Source organism: Chiloscyllium plagiosum, unplaced genomic scaffold (genome assembly GCF_037043375.1).
Source record: "Chiloscyllium plagiosum isolate Xiang-an unplaced genomic scaffold, Cpla_swu_hap1 HiC_scaffold_24, whole genome shotgun sequence".
Taxonomy (NCBI): domain Eukaryota; kingdom Metazoa; phylum Chordata; class Chondrichthyes; order Orectolobiformes; family Hemiscylliidae; genus Chiloscyllium; species Chiloscyllium plagiosum.
This window is the reverse complement of record NW_028270162.1, coordinates 17,681,587-17,697,882: the sequence shown is the minus strand read 5'-3', so window position 1 is coordinate 17,697,882 and position 16,296 is coordinate 17,681,587. Positions and strand designations below refer to the sequence as shown.

At 37.5% G+C, this 16,296-nt stretch overlaps 1 protein-coding gene across 6 annotated transcripts in view; it reads right to left on the bottom strand.

Moving 5' to 3' along the window:
- Positions 1-4,287: 4,287 nt before the first annotated feature.
- LOC122562571 (protein phosphatase Slingshot homolog 1-like) overlaps positions 4,288-16,296 on the bottom strand; it is a 118,571-nt gene continuing 106,562 nt past the window's right edge. For 5 of the 6 annotated variants that reach the window (XM_043715523.2, XM_043715522.2, XM_043715524.2 and 2 more), the window contains 3 exons: positions 15,183-15,383; positions 9,205-9,913; positions 4,288-8,168 (listed from right to left, as the gene is read on the bottom strand). In XM_043715523.2, the coding sequence (XP_043571458.1) occupies positions 6,357-8,168; positions 9,205-9,913; positions 15,183-15,383 (2,722 nt within the window). In that variant the 3' untranslated portion in view covers positions 4,288-6,356. The remainder of the gene's footprint in view (positions 8,169-9,204; positions 9,914-15,182; positions 15,384-16,296) is intronic. The other variant, XM_087999950.1, reaches the window with a different exon arrangement.

The window sequence follows — 16,296 nt, the reverse complement described above, 5'->3', positions numbered from 1 at the left end:
AAAAAATGGAAACTCCTTAAAAATCTATTTTACTCAAAACAGTTAGATTAAAATCAATAAATTGTGAATATTGAATAAAACATTGGCAGGGCCAATTAAACAAACAAAATAAACAAGTAGTTGATCCTATGAGACAAGAGTGATGCGCCAGAGCTCTCAGCACTTTTCCAGCTCGTACTGATAGAATTCTGTTTGTAACTTGTGTTGATTTTAAGTGCAATCTCTTTTACATTCTGAGCAGATGTTGTTACAATAGTTTATGGAGAATGCACATCACCTAATATTGTGATTCATTTCTAGAAATTCTGTGTATGTCTTTCTGCATCAGAGATTGGACAAAGGGATGTATGCATGTGGGGAAGGGGGAAAGAAAGTAGCTGCTATTTAAAATGCAATTTTTTTCCTCAGTACTCCAGCATCTAAGTTCACTACAGTTTATGTGGTGATCCATAATTAGTGCCCCGCTCTTCACTACATCCCAGATTTACCTAGCCAATGAACAGGTGCCACATTCTCAAATCCAGCATTTTATATGAATATGGTATGCCTTTATTGTTGATCATCTGAATCGGGTTTTCCAACATTTTCTTTGTAAAACTTTAGCAGATTTGTTTCTTAATCTCTTTCTTGCATCCACAATCTTCTTATCAGTTGCGCAGAAGTGCAACAATATTCAAGCACAGTTTTGTTTTTATCAATAATGATAAAATTGTGCTCTGTAGAATAACCTCTTGGTGTTATAAAGGATTCGTACATATGTGGACAAATAAAGCTATTGTACACACATTTCTATAGAATTCATGGTTGTAGGCTTTCATAGGTAGAAGATAATTAAAAAATATAAGTTGCAGGTACCAAAATATTTAAGTCACCTGAGATGCAACGATCATGAACAAGGGACGTCTGCTATATATATTTCATTTCAACTTAAACAGATTTTGATCTTTTGATCAGATTTAGATCTTAAGAATAATGACCTTATGAATAATGTTGTTTCAGTTAAGTATCCTATTCATACTTGTGATAAAATATATGCTATCCTTTCTCCAATCTCCTATGCAATGCTCAATTACCCAGTATTGCAACATTTTACAAGAATAGTTCCGTTTTGCAGCAATGAACAATGAGTTCTGCTGGTAGGAATTGTAGAGATTGACAACACCCCAACCGCACCTTCCCTACTGAATTCAGGGAGAAAAAGATGCTAAAGATTGCTGCACCTCATTATAGATTGACAAAGACAACAGTGGAAATGATATTCCTGCATCTGCAAGAAGTTCTTCCTCACTTTGGTCAGCTGATCTCTACAAGTCCTAGGAGCAACCAGCTGTCAATGTCTTCAACACCTTCTCTCCCCAGTAAACTTTCCAATTGTCAGCAGCTTCTGAATTGAAAATCACATATATTTCAAGCTCATACTTACAATAGGTTATACTCGTCCACCATGGCATCAAAAAAAATAACTGTATGACCTTGGTCCACATGTTCAAGTCAATTGTGCCATAATATCATTTTAATTCTTAAAGAAAAGAACTGAAGTGATGTAACCACACATGGTGCAATAAGCTGATCCAGCAGTTCTGGCTCAAGTCTAAAATTTTTATGGCAAAGTTGCAACAGCAAATATAACCTTTAGCAAAAAAGACCTTTAACACACAGAATAATGGGGCTGTTCTTTAAAACCAATGATTTCATTTTTGAATATTTCCTTTCCTGACCTACACTGTGGAGAATGCTCAGAAATGATCTGCCACAGAGAGTCCAACACCTACTGCCAAAAAACATTGTCAGGTTTGCAGCCTTGATCTCTTACCATCCTGTTAGAACTTCTGAAGGTCCAGTCAGAGACTTCTTTGGATGCATCCAAACTGAACAAAATTGTTTGAAGATCATTAGACGGTTGCCATCTTTGTCGAGTGTTTGAGATGGAAAAACCCAGATAGTAAAAAATGACTATGAATTTACCCTACCATAGGCCGAAGTGTAGATTTAAGGTAGACTTTCCATAAATGTGTGAATCTGGGCATCACTGATGCCAACTTGACTCAGTTGTGAAAACAATGGATATTTGACTTCATCATAATGCTGACACACCTGTACAATTATAAGGGAGTATTGCATTGTTGATGTGCTGTTCTTCACTGTAGTGCTAATACTGAGGAGCAAGTGAAAATGTTAAAAGATTTTTTTTGTCCAACTCAACAAGCAGTGAAGACCCCTTATATCCTAATCAATGCTTAAATCACTAATTGAAACAAATTAACTGGGTATTCATCTGGCTGCTGCTATAAAGGCAGTAGGAGTATACTTAAGAGGGAAATCAGGAGGGCAAAAAGAGGACATGAGATAGCTTTGGCAAATAGGCTTAAGGAGAATCCAAAGGGTTCTTACGAATATATTAAGGACAAAAGGGTAACTAGGGAGAGAATAGGTGGCCTTTGTGTGGAGCCGCATAAAACGGGAGAGATACTAAACAAGTATTTTACATCAGTATTTACTGTGGAAAGGATATGGAAGACATAGAATGTAGGGAAATAGATGATGACATCTTGCAAAATGTCCAGATTACAGAGGAGGAAGTGCTGGATGTCTTGAAACGCATAAAGGTGGATATATCCCCAGGACCTTATCAGGTGTACCCTAGAACTCTGTGGGAAGCTAGAGAGGTGATTGCTGGACCTCTTGCTGAGATATTTGTATCATCGATAGTCACAGGTGAGGTGCCGGAAGACTGGAGGTTGACTAATGTGGTGTCACTGTTTAAGAAGGGTGGTAAGGACAAGCCAGGGAACTAAAGACCTCTGTGGTGGGCAGGTTGTTGGAGGGAATCCTGAGGGACAGGATGCACATGTATTTGGAAAGGCAAGGACTGATTAGGGATAGTCAACATGGCTTTGTGCGTGGGAAATCATGTCTCACAAACTTGATTGAGTTTTTTAAAGTAGTAACAAAGAGGATTAATGAGGGCAGAGCTGTAGATGTGATCTATATGGACTTCAGTAAGGCATTCGACAAGGTTCCCCATGGGAGACTGATTAGCAAAGTTAGATCTCATGGAATACAGGTAGAACTAGCCATTTGGATACAGAACTGGCTCAAAGGTAGAAGACAGAGGGTGGTGGTGGAGGGTTGTTTTTCAGACTGGAGGCCTGTGACCAGTGGAGTGCCACAAGGATCGGTGCTGGGTCCTCTACTTTTTGTCATTTACATAAATGATTTGGATGGGAGCATAAGAGGTACAGTTAGTAAGTTTGCAAATGATACCAAAATTGGAGGTGTAGTGGACAGCGAAGAGGGTTACCTCAGATTACAATAGGATATTGACCAGATGGGCCAACGGGCTGAGAAGTGGCAGATGGAGTTTAATTCAGATAAATGCAAGGTGCTGCATTTTGGGAAAGCAAATCTTAGCAGGACTTTTACACTTAAATGGTAAGGTCCTAAGAAGTGTTGCTGAACAAAGAGATCTTGGCGTGCAGGTTCATAGTTCCTTGAAAGTGGAGTCACAGGTAGATAGAAGACATTTGGTACATTTTTTTTATTGGTCAGTGTATTGAGTACAGGAGTTGGGAGGTCATGTTGCGGCTGTACAGGACACTGGTTAGGTCACTGTTGGAATATTGCGTGCAATTCTGGTCTCCTTCCTATCAGAAAGATGTTGTGAAACTTGAAAGGGTTCAGAAAAGATTTACAAGGATTTTGCCAGGGTTGGAGGATTTGAGCTATAAGGAGAGGCTGAACAGGCTGAGGCTGTTTTCCCTGGAGCATCGGAGGCTGAGGGGTGACCTTACAGAGGTTTACAAAATTATGAGGGGCATGGGATAGGATAAATAGACAAAGTCTTTTCCCTGGGGTCAGGAGTCCAGAACTAGAGGGCATAAGTTTATGGTGAGAGGGGAAAGATATAAAAGAGACCTAAGGGGCAACGTTTTCACTCAGAGGGTGGTACATGTATGAAATGAGCTGCCAGAGGCAGTGGTGGAGGCTGGTACAATTGCAACATTTAAAAGGATTTGGATGGGTATATGAATAGGAGGGTTTGGAGGGATATGATTGAGACTAGATTGGGTTGGGATATCTGGTTGGCATGGACAGGTTGGACCGAAAGGTCTGTTTCCATGTTGTACATCTCTATGACTCTATGATCACTACAGTTCAAAATATTTATTGTGGTGAGCTCTTGAGATGTTTGAGGGACTTGATTATTTTCTTTCACTAGGAACCTGCAACAAATGAAAAGGTTAGCATTTAATTAACCTGCAGGAAATCTAGTCCAGATATAGGGCATAATGAGAAAAAGTCCATTTATTTTCAACATACACTTGCACAGTTCATGTTAACAAATGTAAAAAAAGTGCAATATGCATACAACTAACATGCAAGGCTAACAGTAAAATGTTACTTCCTTTTTAAATCACAAAATTGGACCTCCCTTGAAAAGAAAACTATACTATAAACCGAATATTTTTGTATGTGAATTTTGAACAGTTTGTTGGAGACATTATTCAACAATATTCCACATTTGTCTCTGGACACATCTGTAATATCATGCTCTTTCTTCTCTCAATAAGCATTACACATACAGTATTCACAATATGAAAGGCACTGAAGTACATCTTTACAAATGAAATATAAATATTTTTAAGTACTGTTTTCATTAAAAATAAATTATAGCATAGCTTCTAATGAAGAACTTAAAACATTCCTCACAATAACCTGTCCATGATAACTTAGTACATATATGAACTTATAAGAAAACAGTCAAGTTTCGCATGTGCAAGACAGTTAACTATTATATGCATGGACTAGAATGCCAATTTATGTCATCACATGACAATGAAAATTATGACTGAAAGTTAGAATCACATTCAAAGAGTTTCACATATTCTAAATGTCTCACTTTTAACCAGAAATGTGAATTGGTAGTACTTTCATCTTTTTAATTCCCCAAATTGTTTTTCTTAGATGAGAAAAGTTCTAGAAAGAAAGGAATTAAAAGAAAACAGGAATTCAAGTCACAGAAAAAAAAAAATTGGACAGAACATGTACTTAAGCGTATGAGGGCATTGGATATTTCCATTGTTTTGGTTAGATTAATGGGCAAATCAACTCTACAAAGGCAAAATTAAAACATTCTAAGGTTGAATACACAAGAGTTACAATGGAAGCTCTAACTGGAAATATTTAACAATTATATTTTTATTATCGCTACTGAATTGATTAAAAATCATGTTAATAGCCCTCCTTTTAATGGAAAAGTTGCTTGAAGGCTATATTACCTAAAGTACTTGTCACAGATTCTGGTCTTAAAGTAAGAAAGAAAAAACTCAAATGCCTCCTTGAATTCAATAGCTTAGGGACTGGCTTGCAAACAATAACAGCATTGCCCATACAAGTACTGCAGATAGCTATAGATGCTGCTGTCATACGCTGATAGTTTTTATATATAGGTTGGATTAATGTAGCTTATTTTCTTAGATCAAAGTCAGTAAACATGAATAGATCTGAAAAATAGATCTTTCTTAACTTTGTTTTTAAATAAAAAGAGCTAATCACAAATTGCACAATTGTCACGATTTGAAGTGTGTATTTGAAAGTATACTGTCTTCATTACTTTAGCTTAAGGCAAGTATGGAAGAAAATATTTAGAGTAGGTCCAAAAAAAGAAGCATATCTCAATTTCTCATTGTTTGGACAGAAGGAATCATTGCCAAGCTTATAGCATGAGTTCCATTTTGACCTCTACATCAATGGAACTTGCAAGTAACAGCATAATGATGATTTATTGTCCCCCAAGGATAAAGAACATTTATTTTAAAAAAAGGTGCAAAAAATGTAAGATTTGGAGACAAGACACTGCAGCTATGAAACTGCTTCTTAATACATGTGATTTTCTAGTTCAGATTTCTGTTGGTTTGGAGAATGTAACAAATCATAGATTTTTGGGGTCTAGGCTTCAAGTAACATTCTAATTTCATGACCATCTTCCAAAATTCAATAGGTCTAACTGAACTTGTACTTTGAATTGACTTATTTAAAAACATCTTGGTCTGTTCAATGTTACAAAGTGTGAAATTTAATTTCAAAAGTGAAAATACAACTTCAAAAATTCTAGATTCAGTCTAAAAAGAACAAAATATTCAGCCTATTACTATACTTTCCAAAGTGGTTGTTTTTGAATAATTTTCTGAGCTGTTAGAGATCAGATAACAGATGAGAATTTTTGGTTTAAAGTTCTTGTGTTTAAAAGGAAGATTGGAATGTATTCTTTTTGCCAAGTCATCACATGTGTTATAGAGTAAGTTGTTAGTTCTCTTTCTTTCACATGCCTTTCCGGGCTTCCAGATAGGATGAATTCATACATTCTGTTCCTTAGAAGCCAAAGGACAAAGTTCATTGGCACTCCGAATATGGAATTGGCTTAGTCCAGATGAAGGAACAGAAGTAAAGTCTTCAAATTGCTGTGTAACCTCTGGATCGCTAATACTGTATTTTGTAGGAGAAAACATCTGGCAAGAGTGTTCAACTTGATTAGTGCGCTGAATATAAGGCAGAGTTTTATGTTCCAATATAGAACTGGAAGTCTCAATTGATTTTAGTGGCTCCATGATTGAAGTTTGTTCTGGTTGCATACCCATTTCCTCACAACGACTGCTTTTCCACTTCATTTTTTCAACAATATTAGGCAACAATAAACTCTCGTCCAATTTAATGTTACTTGAACCTATAAAAGTTTCAGCTTCTTTCTCCTTGGATGACAGATCCTCATTAGGCATGGTCAGGCTTGCAAGTTTGGCAATAGAATGAGATCGCTTCATTTCTGAACAAATGGTCAGTCCTGCCTGACGCATCCTGGCTTCGATTTCCTGTCTCCGTAGTTCAACCAAACCAGGTTGTCCTTGAATACTGTGAAGGCTATCACTGCTGGAGCTACGAGTCAAGCTTGAAGTTAAAGGAGACGGTATCAGTGTTGCACAGATTTGCTGCAAGCGATCCTTAGTGAGATATCCTGATCGATTTCTATTATTTATATAAGGTGTGGATGTTTTCTGGCATAAGCCATTCATAAAATTAAACTCATAATAGCTAGGCTCAGACAACACACTGTTCTCCATATCTTCGTAAGACTGTGTAAGATCCTGAATGTCTACCGTGGGCTCATGCACAGTCAAATCCAAGGAATCGCTGTCTGCAAATATGTTTTTCCTTTTTTCAAAGTTTTGGCTATTTGGAGATGTTAAAAACATTAGCCTTTCCAATTCTTTGGTGTGTTTTCTAACCAAGCCAGCCTTCTGTAGCTGAAGGATAGATTCTTGATGCTGCATCAAGTAACTTTGGATTTTTGATTTTTCCATCTCTTTCTTTGGCTTAGCACTCATTTTTTCATTACTGCTGCTAGGAAAAACTACTAACTTATCTTTAATTGGTTGCCTACTAGATGGCAGAGAATGCGTACCATGAGACTGTTCCATAATTTCTGCCATATTATCCCATTCATTTCCTAAAGTTGCAGCATTACGTGTTAACTGACTTAAATTCTCTTCTGACTGATGCATTTTGAATTCTGGAAGCTGCAGCACTTGTTCATCGGCTTTAGAACCTAAAGGGACAAACCTAGTATTTGAATTGATTAAAGTTTTTTGATATTCATGGCTGCCCATACATGGGCTTACTACTGGCAACTGTTTCAAGTCTTGGCGTCTATCAGACAATGAAGTCACTGCATCAAGAACCAATACTTCAGTATGGAAATTACTGGTCACATTTTTGCAATTGTGATAAGCCACCATGGTTTTTCGATGCTGTTCTTCACAGTTTGTTCTTAAACCTACATCTGTTTCTGCAGTTTCATGCAAAAGTATTGTATCAGTTGTGTAAATGGCATCAATTTTATTAACAGGTTTTTCTGTCATTTCTGTTTCATTGGGAACCGAATAGAAAGCTTCAGTCATTTGAACATCTGAAGCTCCACTTGATAAATATCCCAAACCACTAGACTTAGTTCCTTGGCTTTCTTTATTGCAGGTACTACATATCTGTACCTGATACAAGTTTTTAGAACGATCCATAAATCGCTCACACATAATGTTACTTACTGAGTCTGAGCAGTCCAAAGCAAATTTATTAATAGGTTTGATACTGTTGGAGGTTTCAGTCGTAGTTAGATCCTGGAATAAATGTGAAACATTGAATAGTTTAAAATGAAAATCACAGGTGAAAGGCAGCATGTTTAACAAAACTCAGGTTACATGAACACATTTAAAACAGCAGGTACAAAAATTATAGTGAAGTAGGTTCAATCCAAAATAAGTTTTTTTTGTTTAAAAAAGCAGCCTGCTGAAGACACGAGGCTGAATTTTCCCACTTTCTGTTAAAATATTCTGCCAAGTAAGATTCATACAGCCTGGACTTTTATGGCTTGCAGCAATTTTTCTCAACACAATGTTTCACTCTTCACCTCATTAATTATATAACTTGGCTTAATGGCTACATTCTCAATGAATCACAAGGCAGGAGAGGTGGAAGTGTTCACCACTGCCAGGACCTTTTTGCACTCATCCTTTGGTGTCATATTTAAAGGCCAGCTGTACTCCACTACAGGAACTGCCTGACAATTATCTTGAACACATGGCTCAGATAATGCCTGCTCTGTTTGAGAGACAGGCACCTGGAGGTGCTGGTGGATGGGGTGGAGAGGAGGACTGTCGATTTTTCTGCCACCTTACCCAGCTAGCCTGTTTTGCGATAGTGGTCTCAGGAACAGCCAGCAGGGCAGAAAGATATTAATGAACTTCTCCACTCTGTAAGGGTAAGTGCAACCACTTACGTGAACACTGCTAACTCACATTCACAGGGTTACTATTTACTTTAACTTTGCCACTGCATTCACAACCTGAAAACACCCGTGAAACCCTGACAACATCCTGACTTGGAACTACATTGTCTTCTTTCAGTCACTCGGTCAAAATCCTAGAATCTCTTTCCTAGCAGCACAATGGTGACTCTACACCACATGGACTGCAGCAGTTCAAGAAGGTAACTCACCAACACCTTCTCAAGAACAATTAGGGTTGCGCAATAAATGTTGGCTTAGCAAGCGATCCTGTGAATAAACAAATAAAACACCAACCGGAAAGATTGCATTGAGGAAATGAGAGGTTGGAGTGTACTAACATTGTCATTTTATTTTATTTTTATACTTACTTCATCCTCTTTCAAATAATTTCTTGTGGTGTTGTTGTTATTATTCACGTTGTCTTTACTGAGTTGACTTTCAACACTTGATGTTGAATCTGGCTCTAGCATACCCTTTAGATTTGCAATGGCCTCTGCATCATTTTCTGTATTAGGTCCATTTACCATGAAGTGGTCACCTTGATCATGCATATCCAAATTCATTGTGTTTTCATTTTCCTCTTCTGGCTCCTCCACTGCTGTTGAGATTTTGAGTGTATTTCCTTGTTGGCCGAGCAGTCTGCTTTTATTGTCATAACTATCCTGAAGCTGAGATGATGCAAGCATCCTGGTATCATGGGCACTATCTTCCGTGCACCTGAAATCTTCATTATCAATCTGAATTTCATTCTTTTCTACATTGTCAACTTGAACTGACAATTGTTCTAGCTCTTTCTGCTGCCTGTTGTAGGCACTGTCTGTAACAGGCTCTGACAAACACCTGAAGTAGTAATTGAAATTAACTGGCTCAATTTCATCCTTATTAGTCACTGCTACATTCAGAGATGTTTCAGCATCATTATATTTCTGTTCCTCACATGTATGCTGAATTACTGCTTTACATCTGTTCAAGTCGTGCGGAGTAGATGCTTTACTGCTCTGCAACATTGGATCCCTCACAGTCTCTTGTAAGCCACTCTCAGAGTTGCGCCTCCACAAGATATTATGTCGGTGTTTACTGTTTTAAAAACAAAGAGAGAAGGTTTTACCCACAGGATCAAGAATAGTAAAATATTGCTAAGTGATCTAATGAAAGCAAAAGAAAGATCTTGCATTTCTGCAGTACCTTTCATAACTCAAGTTGTTCCAAAGAACTTTTGAAATTAGGAAACACGGTAGCCACTTCACATGCAACAAAGTTTCACATACGTCATTGAGATAATGATCAGATAATAAGTATTAGTGATGTAGGCTAAGAGATAAATAATGGCTCCAAAACTGATCTTGTCCTTCTTTAAAGTGCTATTGGATCTTTCATATTCAACTCATCCAAAAGGTAGAAACTCCAACAGTGCAACACTCCCTCAATGTCATAACCTGGACAACTTGTTCAAATGGTTGAGCTAAGACTTGAATCCACAAACCTCCATCTCAGAAGCAAGAGTCTGTCACAAAGGAAAAAACATGGAAGATCATTGCCACACAGGTTTCATGTTGCCAGGATAGGAGAAAATCTTGTATATTTTAAATAACACTGACTCACATGCTGGAGAGACCCAAAAATTTAAAAATAAGGCCAACGCACAAAATACAAAAGCAAAATACTTTCAGATGCTTGAAATCTGAAATAAAAATGAAAAATGCCAAACAAACACAGGTAGTCTGAGAGCATTTATAGAGAAAAAGAGTTAGTGTTTGGAGTCCAGTATGACTAAAGAAAATGTCCAGTACTTCCTGTTTTTATTCTAAACCCCTTGTGTTACACTGCAAGGTTCTCAATGTTTTAAAAATCAACTAATGGAAAAGTTCTAAAAACAATAAATGGTATTTTGATAAGGAGAAAGATTTAATGATAACTGTTCTTTTATTACTGAGCTCTGTATTCAAATTCAGCCCACATTGATGGGATGAAAGAATTTGGGTAAATTCAGTTTGGTCAGTTCCATCATAATTCCTAGTGGGAATGAGTTTACAGCATAGGTTTTCATGACATGGCAATGCTTAATGTTTGTTACTTGTTGGATGATGTGGTTATGTAAATACTGGACCCATGGAATAAGAGGTGCTCTTCTGAATTTGGGGCTGAGGCAGAATGTTGGAGCAAAGTAGAAGTAACTTTGATCTGCATCATAAATCTGATGCCCAAAATAACAATGGCATGGAATATCAAGGAAAGATGGCTGAATTCTCATTGCTGAAAATGATCATAGCTTGTTCCACATGCAAAAAAAGTGTCCGATGTTGACCAAGACAGAAAATGTTCCAATCCCCAGCAATAACATGGGGTGAAATTGCTCTGTCCATTTTAAAATGAAATCCAGATGCACTGACAATTAAGTACAAATATTAAAACAAAATAGTGTAACGTTCTTTTTAAGAATCATAGGTATCCAGAAAGCCTTCTTCCATTATTTTTTTAAATAACAAGCTTTATTATTCACTTACTCGTGGCTAACAAGATAGTAGATTGGTCTTTTATTCTTCAGCAATTTCTTTGTTTGTATGCACTGCAGAGAAAAACAATGCATTTTTGCAACTTTATAACTGAACTCTAGACTGTAGCTGCATCTGGCCAGCTCAAAACTACTTAGACATCACCACAATTATCCAGATGTTATTCTTCAAAACTAACCAATGCTAATTCAACATTTCTGTCAAGGAAGGAAAAAAACAAAAATCTATTAATAGTCCACCCTACATTAGAAGTTTTTTTGCAGATAGTTATTGACTGAACTGTCTTTGCTTAATCCTGTTATGGACCAGGCCAGGCCCCCTCAAAACATTTCAAGAAAGTAGCCCAGACCTTAACTTTGCTAGTTGTTTTAAGCAGGTGCAACGCAGATATTCCAGGAGGGATAATGTTGGTCAAATCACCTGGTTTTACACAACAGAATTTATTTACAAGATTACTGAATGAAACACAAACAAAAGAGAACAGGATACACAACTATCCGAAAAACAAACAGCTCATACCAACTTAATGTTGCTGTTCCAAATACTTGCAACAATTCCCCCTAAACACCCCTGGGCACAAAAGGTAAAATCAAACAGTCTTACAGGAGAGATGTCAGAGAGAGAGGGAGATAGCAGAGAGAGAGAGAGAGAGAGAGAGATTAAAGCTTTTTCCTCAGGCAGTATCTATTAGCTATAATCAAACTGGCCCTAAAGCCCTTCAAACTTTGACTTTTCAGAGTCAGTATCTTCTAAGAGCTCTCTGAAAAAAAGCCAAGGACAACATAACCTTGTTAAAGGAACAGCATTGTCACAACTCATTCAAAAATCTTTAGGCTGAGCATCATCAACTTCATGTAACCTGCTATTTCATTTCCAAAGAATCGCAAGTCTAGTTTAATTTAATAATACTGGAAATCTGTAATTGAAAAAAATTCTGGCTACATCTATGGAGAGAGAAACACAAATATTCCTTCAGAACCATCTGCCAGACCTACTGCGATTTCCAATGTTTTCTGTTTTATTAAGATTAAGTAGAATAGATTTTTTGATGTTGACAGTTTGAATCCACTGAGGAACAAATGCAGTAAGACCACTGTGATGAAGGTGCAATTTTATTAAAATCTACTGATGGTTTATAGATATTGCTAGCTAGGCCAGCATTCTTGCCTAATTTTAATTGCCCTGGAGAAGACGGTGGTGGTTTGCTGTCATGAGCAACTACAGTCTTGGTGCTGTTAGGAAATTCACAAGGCTGTTAAGAAGGGACTTCCAGAATTGTGACCTACTGACAATTAAGGAACTGCAATATTATTCCAAGTGAAGATGGCATGGGACTTGGAAGGGTACGCGGAGTTGGTGGCAATCCAATTTATCTGCTGCCCTTGCCCTTCTGGGTGGTACAGATCATAGGTTTGGAAACTGCTGTTGAATGAAGCTAAGTTAATTGCTGCAATGCATTTTAGAGATAGCACATTGCTGCACCGGTGATGAAGGGGAGTAAAGCTGAAGATAGTTGGGGGGGGGGGGGGCAAGCAAGTAGACTGATTTGCCTTGGATGGTGTTAAGCTTCTCAAGTCTGTTGGAGCTGCATCCCTCCAGGCAAGTGGAGATTATTCCATTACACTCCTGACTTGCGCCTTGTCAGTAGTAAAGTAGCAATGGGGACAAAGGAGGTAAGCTACTTACCGTGGAATTCTTAGCCTTTGACCTGCTCTTGTAGCCATTTATATGGCTGGTCCAGTTTAGTTCCTGGTCAATCGCAACTACCAGAATTTTGATGACAGGGATTCAGCAACAGCAATGCTATTGAACATCAAGATGTTTAGATTCTCTGGCACTTTTGTGGTGCAAATATTATTTTGCTTCTTATCAGCACAAACATGGATGATGCCCAGGTCTTGCTGCAAGTGAACATGAACCGAGGAGTCACAAATGGTGCTGAACATTGTGCAATTATCAGCAAACATACCCATTTCTGATCTTCTTATGGAGGACAATCACTCTCGGTTCACTTCTGGAATTCAGCTTTCACTTGGACCATGGCTGTAATTAAATCAGGAGATGAGAAGCCTTGATGGAAGCAAAATTGTGTGCCAGTGAACAAGCCATTCCTTTGCAAGTACCACTTGACAGTCCTGCCAAAGACACTTTCCAATACTTTGCTGATAATCAAGAGCAGACTAATACATCAGCAATTGGCTGTGTTGGATTTGTGCTGCTTTATGTGGTCAGAGTAAAACTGGGCAATTTTTCAAGTTGTCAGGTAGATGCCAATGTTGCAGCTGCAGTGAAACAGTTTAGCTGGGAATTGGTTGGCTTGGAGCACATCTTTTGTACTAGTTAGGGCTCACAGCAGTGTCTTTAGCCATTTCTTAATATTATGCAGAGTGAAACAAATTGGCTGAAGATTGGCATCTGTTATTTTGCTGATCTTAGGAGATGGCTCAGCCACTTTTCATTTCTGTTTGAATACAGAAACAAACACTTGAGCATTGTCTTTTGCACTGGTATGCTGGATTACCCCATTGTTGAGGAAGTGGATATTTATGGAGTCTCCACCTCCTGTTATTTGTTTAGTTATCCACTTTCATTCACAACTGGCAGGATGGCAAACCTCAGATCTGTCTCTCCATATGCAATATCACAGGAGATCCATCAGCATTGACTTTGTGGGTGTACCTAAACAAAATAGTCTACAGCAGTTCAAGAAGGCATTCACTGCATTCTCAAGGACATCTAGCGATGGGCAATACATGCAGGCCCAAACAGTGTTATACCACTTTCCATGAATGAATAAATTAAAGTATAGCTTTGATTTTATTGATGAAGATAATTTTTTTCTAACTAACAAGTTAGTTGCGTCTTTTTTGATGTGAACATATTTGAACAATGGATGCTGATAAATGCAAGGAAACCAGTTAGAAGTTACTGAACCCACAAGGGATTTGCATGCAAAGTTGAAATTATGTCACTGCTGGATAAATAGGAGTTGACTGAATATTCTTTGGTAAGGCTTAAAAATGGCCCAGTCTTCAGAATATTAGTGTAGACTCTGTCTCTCAACTATTAACTATTCAAAAATTGTTGATGGGAATCCAGGGTTGCTTCCTTTTATCACATTTCAAAGGCTACAGGCAACATAACAGTGAGGATTAGGCAAAATAAAGCTTAACAAAACTGAGATGGAAAATGCAGTGGATCAAAATACGATGAACAATGTGTTGGGACTTCTATCAAAATTGGGCCATCATGGGATTCCTGCAAGAAAAAATCTCATTTGATGAATTCCAGCAGCTAATTTAAGATTCTTACTGTAAACGTTTACTAACAATACATATGTATCCAGCATTATTATATTTCAATAAATACAATTATACCATTTACAACTATAAGTGGTCAAATATCATCTTTAACAAAAAAATTACTTCAGATGCTACATGGGTACCTGAGCAAATATTTAAATTTTAAGACTTAGCAACGAAGATAAAAAAACAAAGATTGAGACAAGTTAATCTAAATTCCATAACCTTTTTTCAGGCTTCTGATCTCATGAATATTCCTGGGTTTACTGCAGGAACATAAAGCTCTGCTCAGTTAAAAGTCATTGAACATTGCATAAATTAACCAGCCCTCCAAGTACTCTAAATAAAGCAGTGAACTTTGATACCTGGAATTCAGATATACTAAGATTATTCCTGCAATCATAATGTTCCTCCACACTGATAAATTATTTTGGATTTATTTGCCTTTCATCTCAATCTTTGTGTAGGGCAACAGGGCAGTTCAGAATTCACTTCTGACTGCGGTGAAACACCTTAAGACTTAATATTTACCTAGCATCTAATATGCCTTCATATTCTGCCAACTGCCTCATGAACCCTGCATTTGGTTGTGCAACACTCCGTTTCTCCTTCACATATTTGTAGGCTTCCTCGAGTGACCATCTATATTCTTTCATTGCATATGCGATGACTGTTGATGCAGACCGGCTAATGCCCATTTTGCAATGTACCAGACACTTGGAATGATCTTTCCTGTTTGTGGAGAAAGATTAGAAAGCTAAAACAGTCATAAAATTACTATTTCTGAAAAGCTACAGAAATCTTAAAATGGAAGCCATTGTACAGAAACCGTCAAATAGAAAAATACCAAATGAAGCATTAAATGATCACTAATTTATTCTGAAGGCTGGTTCCAATAAGAATTCAGTTCATGATTATCTTGCTTAAATCTTTAGGCTATTACTCCACATTCAAAGAGAAAAATTAACATTAGAATATAAAGATATCCAAAACTAGAAAATTCCACTCAAAGACCACTTTAGATGTGCTTCTGAAGTTTTCCAATTTACTCAGGTAGTACAAATCCAGAGTTAAAACCTCCTAAAAGAGAAGCCAAGGAAATTTGTTCCTGACTTTAAAGGCAAGTACAAACTGGATATTTGCATTCGTCCTTAATGGCTGCATTTCACAAAATGTCAAGTAAACTGAGCCACAGTATTCTCTAAACAAAAATAAAAACCAAAGAACTGAGGATGCTGGAAATCAGAAACAAAAATAGAATTGTTGGAAAAACACATCAGGTCTGGCAGCATCTGTGGAGAGAAAGCAGAGTTAATGTCTCAGGTCCAGTGACCATTCTTCAGAACATGTTTTTTCTAGCAATTTCTGTTTTTGTCACAGTCTTCTCTCTTAGGTAGGCTGTATCTATACGACTGTATTAGAGTCAAAGAGTGGTACAGCATGAAAACAGGCCCTTCAGCTCAACTCGATGTCGACCAGATATCCTAAATGAATCTAATCCCATTTGCCAGCATTTAACCCATATCCTTCTAAACCCTTCCTGTTCATATATCCATCCAGATGCCTTTTCAATGTTGTAATTGTACCAATACCTCTAGCAACTCATTCCAAACATGCATCACTGTCTGCCTGAAAAAGTTGACTT